Consider the following 17,322-nt stretch of genomic DNA (forward strand, 5'->3'; position numbering starts at 1 on the left):
CCCATAATTTTTTTTTAATTCCGGCAGCTGGGGCGCCAGTACAATACCGTAGAATTATATAAAATTATTTTTATACTTTTACATAAATTAAAAAATGCTTCTCCTGGCAAATTAAGGCTTCAAAAAGTACTACACTACCCATAATCCTCAAGTCAAATTCATAAATCTGAGACATTGCTGTTACCATGGCAATTAGAAAAATCTGCATTATAAAGAACACTAAACAACAAACATCACGGCTGTATCTTTAACCTAAGGCCTTGCTGCCCAGTGAGTCAATGGATTCTAGTGTTTTGCATACACTTGAATGAACCTGTTACTGAAGAATTGTTTCCCTGTGAAGAATGAATAGGAAAAATGCCAAAGCTGCTATAAAAAGTGGGTAGTCACAATTGAAGTCTATTTATAAACCGATACAGATATTATGGCTGCAAAAGATGAAAGTCACCCAAAGGCTTGTTGAATCTGTCCTAGAAATCATCTGACTCAAGAAAATCTGTTTTCTTCTCTCTTCTACCCCCACAATCTTTGAATCACGCACCGTCAAAACAGCTGCCCTACCAGAATATTTACAGCTCATCAGCACCGCTTGCTGTAGTGACGGTAATGTTTGGTTATGACAAGCTGACACCCTCTCGGTTTCTCTGACAGAATGGAGACTGTTGCCGAGCCGACTGCTTGTCTGGGAGATCTCACACCTGTTTCATCTGTGGGACTGCTGCGTCTCAGGTAGCGTGACAGCAGCGCACCTGCAACACACCAGTTTCAATACCGACACGGACTCTGGGGGACAGAGTTGACGTCAGCAAATATGACGGTGTCATTTATTTCTAACGTTTTGTTTTTGGTAATGTTGAAATGCTGTTGGCGTCCAGACCCCTCGCAGGACGCCTGGGAAACAAAATACTTATTATTGATTCTTATAGTGGGCCAAACAAACGGAGTGCAAGGTTATTGTAGTTAAAACTTGGAAAATATTTCTACTCATTGAAATCAAATGAAATATTTACCAATTTTTAGGGGAAAAACTGTGAAATGAAGTGTTGCCTCAAACACTAAACTGAAATAAGTTTAAAGCACTAAAGTTATAATAGTAAACAAAAACTATTTATCATCTTCATTTGAAAATAAACATATTAATTATAAATTGACAAAAACATACCAAAAAACTAAAAAAATCTAAAAAAAATAAAGGCTTATTTAAAATATTAGTAAAACTAAAATATAACTATGGAAACTCTGATGAAGTGAATATTTTTCTTAATTCTATACTCGTAGAATTGTTTATTTCTTAAAAAAACCTTACCCACAGACTTTCCCATAAAATCACGTTTTGGGCCACCAAGATTTGTATTACCTGCAATCTGTGGCAAATACTTCTGCATACTATAAAAAGTCAATTTGTGATGTTGCTAACGTATTAGAAGCACACTTTTTATGACAAGAACACAGTTTATAGTTCAAGTACACAGTGAACAGTATTTCATCTGTGACACTGTGTTTGTTTTCAGCTTTGATAAATCTCTTTCCAACATATATAATGATATATAGTACCTTGGTGTAAAAGTACAAAAGGCTTTATAACCGAACAACAGTAAAGATGTCATTTTAGAGAATATGACGAGATTGATTCTTCAGTCCAGAAACCTGTAAGCATTTTAGTGGTATTACTGTAACATGTACTGTAAAATTCACAGCAATGCAAATACTGTATCGCTTTACTTACAGACACGCTTGGGCCTGTGGGAATCGTGGGGCATGTCCGCTCCCCTCCGGTGACCTCTACTCTCAATTACACAAAGATTACCCAGCAGCCCGGGCCCGGCTTGTCAGCCCCTATAAATTTAGTGCCGGCACAATTACGCTCACTCCCGCCTGGAAACGCCATTAAACACTGCCTGCTCCTATACACACAGGAGGGAGTAGCGAGTTAATATAGACGTCGACAGGCGTGGAGAGACAGAGAGGGAGATACAGATGGAGCTTTGCTCACACTGCTGCTCAAGAAAGACCAATTTGTTTTGCAACAGATGACAAATATCATCATCTCTCTTAAAGTAAAACACCTCTGGGTGAATGTCTTGTCGTTAGCTAATTGATATATTATAATTAATGTGTATGTGTCACGTTTTCTTAAAGAGGACAGACCAGATGAAAAGTCTGTAACCAGTGATTCATGTTGTTGAAACTTCATAACCTGTCATCTTTGGAAAACAAAAGTTGACAATTTAATACATTTCTTGTAGGTTGGGTTTGATAGCAGTACACGATGACTCACTGTGCTTAAAGCGATAGTTCACCCAAAAATGAAAATTCTGTCATCATTTTCTCACCCTCTTGTCATTTCAAACCTGAGTGACTTTCTTTCTTTCGCAGAACGCAAAAGAAGATCTTTTTTTAAATGTTATTGACCAAACAGCGATAGCAGCCATTCACTTGCATTGGTTTTATGTCCATACAATGGAAGTCAATAGGTGCCACCGCTGCTCGGTTATCAACATTCTTCAAAATATCTTATTTTGTGTTCTGTGGAAGAAAGAAAGCCATACAGGTTTGAAATGACAAGAGTGTGAGAAAATGATGACAGAATTGTCATTTTTGGGTGAACTAATCCTTTAACTCAGCAATGGCAGGTAAGTGTGTCATAAATAACATCCATCCAAAACGTGATGCAAATCTAATATCCCTAATTCGAAATTGGTTTCCATTAAGTTCCTCAAGCGGATGATGGTGGTATTGGCAAGCTAGTAACTAGAGATGTACAGATATATCGGCCAACAATCGGTCGATAAAAACAATTTTTCACACCATCGGCCGATCATTTAAAAACAGCAGATTATCAGGGCCGATATATCCTGTCGATCAAAAGAGGACAGGAAAATGTAATTAATTTGTGCTCTGTATATAGAAAATGTTGAGAAACAGCACCAGTTTGATGTTCAGTATTAATGGTTATTTATTATTAGTGGAACAAGAGGCCCCCTCCCTCAGTCCAACCTGGGCCCCATTCCTGCCTTTAGTTTTCAAGTGTTTAGCCTTTACCAATCAGCATCCAGTATCTGAGATGTCTGTTGCATAAGTCAGCTTATGTAAGTTGCCATGAATGCATCATGAATGCCGTTTCATGTTGACTTTGTACGCACTGCCTTTGTATGGTAACATAAAGTGGCTTTCCAAGACTCTAGCTCATGTAGTACGTGGTGTTACTCCCGTCTTTTTTCAACGCAGATTGGTCCACAAACATATTCGCACCGTAGCGCCGTCTCATTAACCTCACAGCTGAGCGTCTAGACCTTTAAAAGTCCTTATTGCTCACTGACTCCTGAGCAAAAGCCGACAAAGCAGCAAAGTGAAGTGAGTCAGCCTCTCTCCTCGAAGAATGCTGGAGATTCATTCATTCCTTTACTCACTCGCCGGCTGCGCGTCAGTGTTGGTAATGAGAACGCCCAGGCTTCATGCGCACTGCTTTTGTGTAGAGTCGGAGAAGCATGAGTCAGGCCTTCTGAGAACAAAAACTGAACGCGAGGAGATATTAAATTTGTATATGGGAGGTTAATGACTCTCATTGGAGGAAATGTCAGGACATTTACTGCTCAGCTGTCTGGTCTAATTGAAAACACACTAACACTGTAAACGTATTACTTGCTCAGCGGTGTGACAGTTTCAAGGAATAGTGCCACTGTTCCAAAACTGGGTCCTGTCTTTTTTTCTCTTCCTCAAATATCGAGGTAGGCTACTGCTGTGCCATGGTACATATCCAAACAAACATGAAAGTACCGTGATACCTTTTTTGTACATTTTTGGAAGTACAAACTCTTCCAAAGCTGCTAAATCTGTGAACTAGCGAGGACATTCTTGATGTCTGGAAAGCTTCTGCCGTGTCAGATTCTCGCAGGTCTCTTGGTCATTTCGACAACTGCCGTTCTGTCTGATCTTTGCAGCCTTTGGGTTGAATCATGTTTGTTTGTGATTTTGTCATTTCACTGGATTGACTGGGAGGTTCAGATCCCTTTTGTCTTCCTAATAACTTAATCTTGAAGTTCTATTCTTAAACTTAGCTGCACAACCTCACAAATTACATGATATTAATATAAACACAGGTTTAGGGAAAACAAATACAGGTGTGCTTTGCAATTGCTTGTTTAACGCTGTGGCTTTGCAGAAAGTTAACCAAATTTGACGGTTGTCTAAACTGCAAACGTTGAAGCTTAAAGTAGACTTACAAAGATAACCATAAACAAACCATCTGCGAGTAACTTGTAAGATAAATAACTTGTATCCAGGTTAATTACGGCCAGGTGCATGAGTCCAATGAAACCGTCTATATCCACTGGCATAAAACTGACTGCGCATGAGGCGTTTAAAAATAGTGTCCTCACTTCAACAATAAAAACAACACTAGTATAACACTCGTATATTTTGAATATGCTTTCATTTAAATTTATAAAGAACAGAATTAAAAACAATTCATAAAAGTAAAAACCAAAAACAAACAAACAAATAAAATAGAATTTAATTTTTTTTTACCAAATTTGATGCATTTTATTCAAAGACAGTCAAAAACCGTAAAATTACAGCAAAGACTGCAAATGTACACGGAAAACAGGGGAGGGTTTCATTTTAAAGGGAAAACTGTTATTTTACAGTTTATTTCAGTGCCCCAGCTGCCAGAAAATTATTTTTTAAATACGGTACAAGAAAAATGGGGAAAACAACTCAATATGTATCTTTGTATCCTATTATTTTACGGTATATTTCTGTTTTTCCAGTTTACAGATTTTTTTTCCAGTGTACTTTATTAGTAATTTTTCATTTATATGTGTAAAATATAAAATAGCTAGTAGGCCTACATGAGTGTATGAGGTGTGATGAGATGTACACCATCTCACCAGCACAGTTTTGCATTGTCAACATCACCCCATTATTCACAAGCCAATGGTTGACATTCTCTGAGCTATGGGCCATTAAATACACTCCTCTCTCTCTCTCTCTCTCTCTCTCTCTCTCTCTCTTTCTCTCTCTCTCTCACACACACACACACCAGACATTAGCCTGCTGGCTTGTTGAGCCTTCCGGAAGAATCCCCCCGGGCTTCCGACAAAGAGGGCAGATTTTTAACAAGTCTAGCTCCTCCAGCAGCCTGCTGATGAGGACAGCCATTTGCTAGCAGAACATCCCCTTTCTGCTATCACTGTCTTCCAAAGCTGACTGCCTGTGCTTAAATACAACTAGAGTCTTGTAAGTTCACACTTTTTGACACCGAGCTTCTCTCTCTCTCTCTCTCTCTCTCTCACACCGTGTTATTCACCCTGGAATTTTCACACCTTCCTTTTAAAACAATTGGATCCAACTATATACATCAAGTGAGGAGTGTTAAAAGAAGTGTTAATCTCTATAAATAAAAAGCTGATTATGATTACCCGACATATATCACCGAAGCAGGTGTCTTGAGAAATGGGGTTTGCATTATGATTTTGGAGGGTGGGGTTTTGGAGAGAGGGTATGCAGAGATTTATTTGTTTGATAGATTTGTGTCAAGAAGTCCAATTTATAAACATTGATTGTAAACGTGTCGCTTATTAATAAAGTAAAGCAATTCAGTTTCACAAAATAAAGTGATTAATATATATATATAAAAAGTAACATTTTATAAATGATATAGGTACAAGTGTTTTTTCCACACGAACAGCCCCACAACAAGGCAAATGCTTATCACAGCATGACATAAATCCTGATAATGCAGGTTTTGATTTGACGCATGCAACACATATAAATACATAAACCATGAGGGCCTCTACGAAAACGCTTAGTCTTGTCATCCCAGGCCATGCTGACACTACCGAATACCAAGTGTAATATTACAGCAGACGGCGACACATATCCCATAATCAAACTTCACAATAACACACAGACTAAAAACAGCACACAGAATTATGCCGCAGAGCGTGTAAATCATCAGAGCGCTTTGACTAGCACGTTGGAGTTAGAGCGGCGCTTCTCTATCGAGCTTCCCGTCCACACCTGTCAGATTTATTGACAGCTCTGTCAACTTTCCAAATTAATTCCGCCCGATTATGCCTGACAGCGTTACGGGACGATGAATGCAGATTTGTGTCGGATTATAGAGCCCATCAGGTGAGATTTGTGTTTGGTGTCAAACGCTGTGAAAAAGAGAGAAAGGGAGATTCCTTATGGAGAACAGTTTTCTACTTGACCTGAAAATATTTTTAGTTGTACCACCACAAACGTTCTGTCATCATTTATTTACCCTCATGTGGTTCGAGACCTGTATATGGCCAATTCTTCTGTGGAACGCAAGAGAAGATATTTTGAGAAATGTCTCAGTGGTTTGGCGTTCATACAATGGAAGCCAATGGGGTTCAATTTCAATGGGATATCAACATTCTTTACAAAATCTTCTTTTGTGTCCTGCAGAAGAAAGTCATACTTGTTTGAAATAGTCAACTATGAAAAAAGGGTGAAGTATCCCTTCCAAAGAGCAATGCCTTGTACAGTAAAACAGAGCCAATCAGGATTCATAAATGTTCTGGGGAGGGACTCTCCGAAGTATTTGCCAGAGCAACCTGTTTTTTAAAAGAATAAACTAACACTCAACAAACATAACCTAACCCAACTCACCATTGCTTCCTCTCGGTTTAGTTCAACTAGTCTCCTGTGACATTTCAGTTATATATTGCTGAGTGGTTATGTCCAGGAGACAGCAAGAGATGCTTTGAATGTCAGATGCTACAAATCCTCAGAAATGTTTACTGTTGGACAGCTTACCTGTAATGCCTTGACATTTGTGAAGGATATAGAGATCTATCATAAAACGGCTGAAAATCTAGAGTTAGAATGTGACATTTAGCCCTTTTTAACATTCACATACCTCCTTCACAAACGCAAGCTGCAACCGCAGATATTCTTCTAAAAATGCACTTCACTGTCTCTCTAACTGTCTAAGAAGAAACTGTTAAGACTGTGTTTTTCGATGGGGCCAACTCTCTCTGGAAAAACTTCTGCAAACAATTTTACATCAACATTTTCGGAAAATAAATAAACGACGGGGACGCCAGAATCTTTCAAGCTGTCTCAAGCCGAGGATAAGAGTGTCACAAATACCTCGAAAATATACCGACACACCTCAGTGTCCTATAAATTACTCTTCAGGTTTGGGTGTTAAAGTTTGGTTGTTATTGAAATGTGAAGTACTGAAATCCAGGAACTTCTGTCAGGCAACATATATCTATAAGGGTATACCTATTGTATGGCCTGGCCTCAGGCTGGGGAAGTTGATTGGATTACGGTACAAATAACTGACGTGCTGATAAATGTGTCTAATAGTGTATAGATTTATGCAATGTTTTTTTGCTCTTTTTAGTTCACTGCAAATATAAAGAACATAGAGAAAACAAATTGGTGGTGAACCCTGCAAGCATCACTCTTTCTAGTGTTCATACTGAGCCGTAGGGTTTTCTGCAAATTTATATTCCTTAGTATTACATTTCAATGTGGCTTTTAGACTTTAGACTTGCACTCAACCATTCTACATCTTAGCATCACATAGCAATGCCCTGGCAACCATCCATAATACTCTAATAACCCCTTATGAACATCTTAGCAACAACACAGAGTATCCTAGCAACTATCTAACGAGACACACAATCACTCTGAATCTTAGCAACCACACAGCAACGCCCTGGCAATGACCCAGAACACCTTAACAACCACTTACCAACATCTTAGCAACCACACAGAGCAACCTAGCAGCTATCTAACAATGCACTTAATTACTCTAAATCTTAGCAACCCCATATCAACACCCTGGCAACCACTCAGAACACCCTTACCAGTATCAACATTTCAGCAGTCACCTTGAACGTCATAGTAACAGTCTAAGTACTCAAATGTTCTGAATCTTACGCCCGGTTTTTAATTCTGCGACCGACCTACGCCGTAACCTCTACGCCGTAGTCTACGAGTCGGTTTTCATTTATACTTCTGCGTTGTTGTCCATGTCGACAGGCAATGACCACTAGGCCCACGCGCGTGTTGCTTGTGTAACCAAGACAAGAGCCGAAGAAGCAGCTTGTTTGAGAAGCATTAGCAGTGATAACGGCATGTAAACAGTCACTTTTGTTGCAGCTTGAGATTTTAAATACAGAAAAACAAATCATTTACTTAGATAATTCATTCGGAAATGCATTTGAGTAAACATGACGCTTTCGCTGAGTTTTTGTACCTCAGGGAGGGTTTCAAACAGACCAATCACAGCGCTTGCGGTTCGTGTAGGGTCCGCGTTGAGTTATTACATTTTTGGAGACGTGCACGTCAGGCTACGGCGTAGGGTACGCGGCTCTGTGTAGGCGACGGCGTAGGACCTGCGCACAAGCATAAACTGAACTTTTGCATCCACACAACACTGGCAACAACTCATAACACCATAGCAACCACTTACTATCATCTTAGTAACCACCTTGAACGTCCTAGTAATGGTCTAAGTCCTCAAACAAACTGAATCTTAGCAACCATCCACAGCACAGGCCACAACTCATAACACACTAGCGACCACCTATCAACATCTTAGCAACCGCCTTGAACAACCCATGCCCATCCACAGCACCCAAAGACCACTTACACTTTCTACAAACGAAGGGCTAAGAATCATGAGGGAAAGAATTGTGGTAACGTCTTGAGTAAAACAGTAACCTGTAAGGATTAGCTACCGGTGTGATGGCTAGTTGAGAGCATGTCTTCTTCCCAAATGTTCCTTAGCAATCATGAGAAGAGCATTATGGGAAACTTACTGCCAATCTAATCATATTACCAGCTCTAGAAACCTGCCCGAGTCAGCAGTACCACAGAGAAAAGGAGAGAAAATTATTAGGACAATATTGTGAATGTGACATTCCTGACCGGTGGAGATGGTTGGAGGCTATATGAGCTGCGATTGGCCGTCCCCTCGCTGTAATTAGTATTTTGAAGTTGGAGAAGAAGTATTGATGTTTCCTTTGCCCTCTTTCTCCCTCGCCCCCCTCTCTGCCTCTCTCTCTCTCTGGGTGTAAAAACACTATGAAGCGAAGCTTGCAGGCATTGATGCGACTGCAGCAAAATGATCATAAAGAGGAAATTAGCTGCAGGACACAAACATACACAGATACATCAGAGCTACTTATAAAAGTACTTTTGCTACCACAATACACTTATAGCGTGACAGATCGAGCATTATTCGGGAAACTATTCTACAAATATATTTGTTTTCGAATAAACGTGCACACATACAAAGGTCCAGGCCGAATCGAATTAACAAGAGAGGAAGAAACTCAATCTATTTCTAGCTCCCGTACAGGCTATTATACCCTTGCAGCACCTCATGATGTCATCTTATTTATGGATGTCATTAGGGGCAGGGGAGGGAAAAGGTTGCTATTTAAAAAAGATTAAGAGCGGGGACAGAGATGAATGTTTGCGGCTCTTTTTACGCACTGCAGGTTCTTACCCTATCATTTAACACACGCACACACAGTCTGCTAAAGTAGAGGGTACCTGGGACAGCCGAACCGCTGTGCCTGCAGGTGCCTCTTTAAAAATAAATGATCAGTCGGCTGATGTCATGGGGCGAGGAAGCCGGGAAAGGGCAACTCGAACGCGGTCCGGCCTTTGCAGGAGAGACTTGCTGCTCGAACTACATTCGGGCTAAATCACACAGGGACTCGTGAGGTTTTGTGTGAGTGCTTGTGTTTGTGAATGAACGGTGGAGGAAAGACCTAATGCGTTTGAAGAGCCTAACAAACACTTTACCATGTGAAATGGAGTCTAATGCCCGAGAGCTTAAAACGAAGCCATTAGGCATCGTTGACCTGTGCTCACTCCTTCAATAGACAAACGCCACACTGCCAAACAGCGTGGCACAATAACATTAACACGATCTTCTGCCAAACACATTAGCCTTGAGAAATATTACAGAGTCGCTGGGAAACAATTAGATGGAGCACAAAAGCATCTAGAAAAAGGAATTCATAAGTTTGCATCAGCAAAAATAGTATAATTACGATTATGATTTTTCTTTTATATATGATCAATTTAAATTTACCAGAATCAAACATGTCTTGTTCTTGACACAAGATAACACTGAAAAAGCATTTTGTATTATTTTAGTAGAATTAGACTATCCGAATGTTATGTGAACATCAAAACCAATTTTAGATGATTCAGGAAAATTTGTAACGAGCAAGGCGGGGCGTGAGCCGTTAGGGAACGGCCAAGGCCGGTGACGCGAGTGATGATGAGTGTCAGCTATACGTGCACCGGTCTCGCATCTCTCAAGGAGGAGCTCCGGAAGCATAAAACAATGAGCAACAGGAGAGTACGACGAGAGAGGACCAGGCCTGGACTTTATGTTGTGTTTGTGTGGCCGGCAGTCGCATTTTATTTTCGTTTTATTGTTTGTTCATTCAATTAAAAGCTTGTTTTACGTTCGCCGGTTCCCACCTCCTTCCTTCCTTCCTTTTATTGAACCTCGTTACAAGGATATAAAAGATTTTCAGAATTTCCAAAAAACTAATCTTCAGACCTATTTTAACAATCAAAAGTGCATGATTCAGAAAACTGTCAGTGGGCCAGGTGCATGGTCTAAAAGGGTTGTCCCTATTCTCTTAATGAATCATGGGTTTGTTTTGGGCAATACGTGCAGTAGACAAATCGTTCAAGCCAGTTGCAATTTGCACGGTGAAATTTGCAAGAGCAAAGACCAGACGCTTCTCCAGAGAGGAAACGCATCTGCTTGTGCGCAAGGTTATGCTGTAAGGGAGTATGATAGAGCCTATAGACTTTTAGTGTTACTTGAAAAACAAGACAGCTGTTTTATCGGGATAAGCAGAATCTGTATTTTGACCAAGGATTTTTGGATTTTACATTTTGGACTTCTTACTTTGGATGTTTAAAGCTGTCCACCAGTGTGACCTTCTCCACGAGGTCTCCTCCGATACTGCGCAGCAGGTCGTAAAAGTCGTTTTCCGTGTAACCGTCGGACGGCAGCCAGAAAGAGATGTCATTGAAGAGCGGAGGATACTTACTGAGAGCCTGTAATGAGGAGAGAAAGAGAGAAGAACTTATTCGTGTAAAGTGTGTGTAGCAGCACTACTACAAAAAAGACGTTAGCGTTGTGCATTACATCCCCCACATCTGTAGTAAAATCACTGTAAGGTACAGCGTTGAGTGGCTTATTACTTTTATAAAATGACAGCAATAGGATAAAACAGTAATGTTTGATAAAAAATTACATTTAATTACTTCTGACAACCAATAAAGTATGTTAATTTACATTTATTTTTACTATCTTTGCCATAAATCTCATTTACTTTAATGCATTTTCAAATGTGGCAGTCATTGTAAAATTCTAATGAACCTGTGACCACAAAGCAAAACAAAAAAAGGTACATAAAGGACATTTTTATAGCATGTGATGAAAACAGTGTTGTAATGTTACGAAGTAAAAATACTTAAGTACGGTATTTAAGTATTTTTGGGAGTATCTGTACTGTTCTCGAGTCTTTATATTCCTGCTGACTTTTAATTTTACTCCACTACATTTCCTGAACAAAGTGTATACATTTGCTCCGATACCTTTCCCCTAAGTATGTTCATAATACAAAATAAAAGCATAGAAACAGAACTAAAATAGACAAGTTTGCGATCCGGTCACCATGACCATGCTGAACCAATCAATGGTTAAAGCTCAATGTGCAAGTGCAAAAAGGTGCTCTAAGCGGTTAATGTCAACACAAGTTTTTAATGTGCCGCTTCTTGTAAAGATAAAGATTTTTCCGTTTCAATGCATTATCAAATGACTAGGTTGTTACCCTAAGGGAAATGCAAGAAGAGAAAGAAGTAAGGGCCAGGCAGATTTGTTCTGATCTTGTTCCAAGTTGTGATCTTACAGGGATAATATTGGGGGTGGGAGGAAACTATCCTTTTATAAAGTTATAAAGATGTGGTGTCTGAACTTGTATTTTGGTAGTTTGGCAACATGTTGTTCCAGAGTTTGAGGCCGAGCTTTTTCAAAGTTTGTAAGCACCATTCTTGTTTTTATTAACAACGTTTGGTTGAACTTTACTTTAAATACTTAAGAATATATAAAAAAGTTCATATAAAAATAACTTTTGATACTCAAGTACAATAATTATCTGTAACTTTAAGACTTTTACTAGAGTCATATTCTAAAAGGTTACTTTCACTTCCACTAAAGTAATTTTCTGGCAAGATATTTGTACTTTTACTCAGGTATTGCTTTTAGGTACTTTATGCATCACTGGATGAAAAAAATGTTCAAACTTCACAGTTACCTCATTTAGCCTTTTCACTAGCTGGACACCAACAGGTTTTGGTGTAAGGCAGACATCTAAGCCTGAGGTTAAATCTACAGTCATACCCCGAGGCCTGTATCCTTACAACAGCAGACCTTTGAGCCCTGCAGGCTGTGTGAAACCTTCAAACACTTATGAAACACTAGCCATTCCACCATCAGCAGGAGGTTGTGCTGGTCTTCCACAGAAGATCGATAGGCTGCAAGATAAAATAGATTAAATAAAAGCTGTTTGGGGATGTGTGTGCGTGTAGGGGTGCTGGTATGCGGATGACATGCGCTTTGACAGGAAGTGAGAGTCAGCACATGACACGCCCCTCTGAGCTTAAATCACAGTGTGTGTGTTTGGCAAACACTTCAAAGAGGCTTGCGGAGTAAACGTAGATTTAATCGGTATGTGTGAATCAGTTGGAATTCCAGTTTTATTCAATATTCAGTTTTGCTGAATATATGTGTTAAAGTGTTCTACTTTAAGTAGTCTAAATAATATTACGTATTATAAAAAATGAACACCATTTTATTTTTCTGATTTAAAATTTACTTTATATTTGCTCATTTGTGTTTCATTCTGTGAACTACTAACAAAATGTCTTCCAAATTTAAACAATATATATTGTTTCTCTTTGCAGAAAATGAAAACTTTGCTCTGTATTTTTTCAAACCTCGAATACTGCAAAGAAAACAAGTTCATATTCACGTTCAAGCAATAAATCACCTTTAAGCTATAAAACCGTGATGGTCTTTAGCAAAAAAATGTCTATGTGATAACCTGAATTATCATCACATTGTCTTTCACATTGCTTTTGGATGACTTTATGTCACTCCCGAGGTTTGATTTTGTTGAATTGAACACAGCCTACAAAAAAATCATAAACTATGATAGGATATGATTTGTGATACCATATGACATATGATATGATATATGAGATTGTATGATATGAGATATGAAACATGACATGGTATGCCTTTATATGATTTGTAATATATGATATCATACATGATATGTGATACATGATATGATGTATGACATGATTACCTGGACATGAGGGGCTCTGTTTTTTTATGATTATTCGTAAGGTTATTATTAATAAATGTAACTTAACATTTCAGTGTGTAATAACACTGGCTGCCAAGGTTTTAAGCACACCTTTTGTGCAAAATGCTTAATACACTTGCTTATTCAATTATTTGTGGAATGACTGTCTTCGATCATAAGATATGATGTTGCCTACATTTCATAAAAGTAACGAGCCATGAGATGCAAATGCTGTGTTACAATGCTTTCACTGTGGTCATGGGTGATGTGTGTATTTTAGTGTGTGCCACTAGCATCAAATAATGAGTTTTTAAACTCATTTAAGGTTTCTACATCCCCCCACATTAAAAAAGAAAACCTCACACCAATGTTGTTTTGCTATCGCAATACTGCTGTGCTGGATGCTCAAACATACAAAACTATTTCAATTAGGGCCATAGAGTAACAGTATTTAACTTCTCACCCACAAATCACTTACGGTTGACTCAGCACATTAAACTGCTAGTGGATGAAGTATTTAAGTGCTAAAAACGACTTTTAAGACGGCTTAAGACATGACTGCTTTACTAACCAATCACTTCTGGTTATGGCCGGATGCTGATTTCTGTATGAGCAGGCTGTAAGTGTAAGAGTAAACTACTCTTCTCCTAAAGTGAAAGTGTATTACTGGCAACGTTTTTTCTGTTCCAATCTGTCTGTAAATGTGTGTGTATCTTAAGAGAGTGCCATGTGTATTATACAGTATGTCTTGTTGTGTGTGGTGATTTATAGTGTGCAGTGGTGTGTTTGTTGTGTGCGCTGCTCTCAAAGGACACAGCAAAACACACTAGGGCGGAGAAGAGCACTGACCCTACGGTCATACCTCATTACCAGCAGAGAGAGAGAGAGAGAGAGAGAGAGAGAGAGAGAGAGAGAGAGAGAGAGAGAGAGACTGTCATATATAACAGCAGTGGTGCATCAGGCAAACTGACAGGCAAATCTCTCTCTCTTTCTCTCTCTCTGAGTAATGGACAGTGGGCAGCGAGGGAGATGGGCTGAGAAATGATCTGCAGCCAGAGAGCACAGGTAATCATTCACACACACACACACACACACTGCAGGAACACTATCTAGCAAACACACACACACACACACACTCACACACATTGTTCTATAGGGGAACACGTTTGGTGTGAGGACTGGCCCTTCAATGTACAAAGGTCATGCTGTGGAACACAAAAGAAGATATTTTGAGAAATGTCTCTCAGTGGTTTAGTGTCCATGTAATGGAAGTCAATGAGGGTCAAATTGTTGTTTGTACCAACGTTCTTCAAAATATCTTCTTTAGTGATCTACAAAAGAAAGAAAGTACACGTTTGAAATGACATGATGGTAAATAAGTGAGAAAATAATTTAAAATCTAAAGTCACTCATAATGTATTGAATTCACTGCAATCGACTGTTGAGTTTTCAGCCTACGCTCAAAGAAAAGTTGCTCGTGCGAACAGAAAATCTCTCATTTCGAATTCAGATTTTTTTTGTGACAGCGTTTTCAGTGAAACCAGCTGTTCAGAGTCAGTTCGCAAAGTCGTGCCTGTCACGATCCATGTGCTTTGGCAGCTGTGCATACGACTGACTATTATGGGATATTGTACTGCATGGCGCTTTGACCCGGTGTTGTGAACAGAAAAACACTACAGGCTTTCAGAAAATGAGGAAGAGAATATTAAGTCCACACACCAGCCCTGCAGGCATTACTGAAGTCACCAATGCGCTCCAGCAGGAAAGCAACGAGACAGAAGAAATTTACACTCGGATAAATGTTAAACCAAAGGTATGAGTCTGCACGGATTTGAGATAATTCTGTCCGACACACAATAACTGGGTTTAGGCTGCAGACAACTATGAAGAGTATGTTCAATAAAAACTTTAAGTATTTGATAATGTAACTGATAAACAAAGAGAACATTTCATCTCCAATGAGCCCAACGAGAAGATGGCAGGTGGTCAACAGAATTCCATCTTATTAAAGCATTATAAACTGTTGAGATTGTGTGTCTGCCTTAAACAAAGAATGAACAAAAAAGCAAGTAATTTAATAACACATGCCCCCAATAACACGTTCCCCTGTGTGTGTGTGTCAAATGTTAGTCTTTGTGGTTGTGTGTTAAATCAAACATTTCTGGAACCTAGTGTGACCCCAAAGCGATTTTGGACATGAAGGACTGTATGAATTCCACTTTACTGAAAGAAACTTTACAAACGTCTCAAGGTCATTTTTAGTGGCTGTATACAGTAATTTACACAATAAACAAAGCCAAGTAACCACAGGTGTGTTTTATCACAATAACTAAAAAAATTTTTAGTTAACATTTAAAACTGGTTGCACAGAATCGATCACCAGACAGAAAGGGACATAAATAATAATATGCAATCTTTCTCGACGGCAGGAACCTGCACTTTCACTGCCGTGACACCCATTATGACACTGCTTTAGTGAGAAACTGCATAAGTCTTACTTGAAAGGTGACAGATTGATAGATGTCAGACAGGCAGAACTGCTTCAGGAAGCGTTCGTCCTCGCTCCAGAACAGTCGGATATCCGGGATGCCGAACAGAACCATGGCGAGCCGCTCCAGCCCTAAACCGAAAGCCCAGCCAATTTTATTAGCAGCCCCAGCTGTGGAAGAAAAGAACAATTGAATTACAAGCACAATCTATTTTATCATTCATTCTTACTGACTATGACATTCTGTTATTAACAGGCATTCAGGGATGAAACTAAAATGACAGTAACCAGTCCAAACTAATTTATATTAAGCCAAAACCTGGACTCTCTTAAATGTTGCTTTGAGGAATGAGCTTTTATAAAGTATGGTGGTCTCAATATCACATATACAAGATTATCGTGGACAAAATAATCAATATATATATATATATATATATATATATATATATATATATATATATATATATATATATATATACTGTATCAATCTATAAATAATAATAATAACCAGTAAGTCATAATAATACAACAACTAATACTTTTACTACTACTAATAATAAATAATAACAATGTGCTCTTCTAATAATAATAATGTGACTTCTACAGAATTTTTAAGTCGCTGATGTGAAAAACACCTTTAATGCTGCGTTCACATCAAATGCAATGCAATAACAATCCTCGCGGGAATAGTTCGTTATTTTTTGACATGCAGATGTCTTCATGCATGCATACGTATCAAACAGTAGGCCTCAATGAGTTGATATTTTTCAACTTGTGTAAAAGAAGCGATGGACACTTCGCAGCAATTGGCTGCCCAAATTGCATCATTCGCATCACCGGGTGCGAGTACGCATCTATTTGCGTCTTTGCATGGACTTTGTATGCCATTTGTTTGCGCAAATCATGTTTGGTGTGAACGCAGCATAAGAAGGTTAGTTGCTGAAAACACGGACGGCACCGGTCGGTTGGACTACTTGATGGACAGGGCCTGCCCTGTATTTGTACCATGAAATAAAATCTCATTTCTCATGGAAATCCATCAGATTAGGAAATCTAAATTGCTTGCGAACAGTGTTTCACCAAGACAGCATATATAACTTTAATAGCGGTTTGAGACTCACGGTGAGTCAGATAACTTGAGGAACACAACGAGTTTGATTGGCGGGTGGTGTCACACTTGGGCGGTGAGCAGTACCGCTATGTATCACAGATGTGATTATAGTCATTACGAATTTTTATTTGCTCTGCAACCCCTGTCTGACCCACGGTGAGGGGAAGAGTGAACAAACAGAAACCTCCTATCTTTTCATGCCTTTTACTCTCTCAATCATTCCCTCTACATTCTTGTTTAACCCAGTGAGACATTCCTTCAGATGTGAGAGAAATGTGCTTTATATGTTAATGAAGGAAATGCTTAGGGGTCAAAGCGTTCAG

At 39.0% G+C, this 17,322-nt stretch overlaps 1 protein-coding gene across 1 annotated transcript in view; it reads right to left on the reverse strand.

Annotated features, from left to right (window-relative positions):
* Positions 1 to 17,322, reverse strand: part of fars2 (phenylalanyl-tRNA synthetase 2, mitochondrial) — a 101,443-nt gene that overhangs the window by 27,777 nt on the left and 56,344 nt on the right. The window contains exons 5-6 of the mRNA XM_079487933.1: positions 15,899 to 16,059; positions 10,931 to 11,082 (exon numbers count right to left, since the gene is read on the reverse strand). Coding sequence (XP_079344059.1) covers positions 10,931 to 11,082; positions 15,899 to 16,059 — 313 coding nt within the window. The remainder of the gene's footprint in view (positions 1 to 10,930; positions 11,083 to 15,898; positions 16,060 to 17,322) is intronic.

Source organism: Barbatula barbatula, assembly GCF_947034865.1.
Source record: "Barbatula barbatula genome assembly, chromosome: 23".
NCBI lineage: Eukaryota > Metazoa > Chordata > Actinopteri > Cypriniformes > Nemacheilidae > Barbatula > Barbatula barbatula.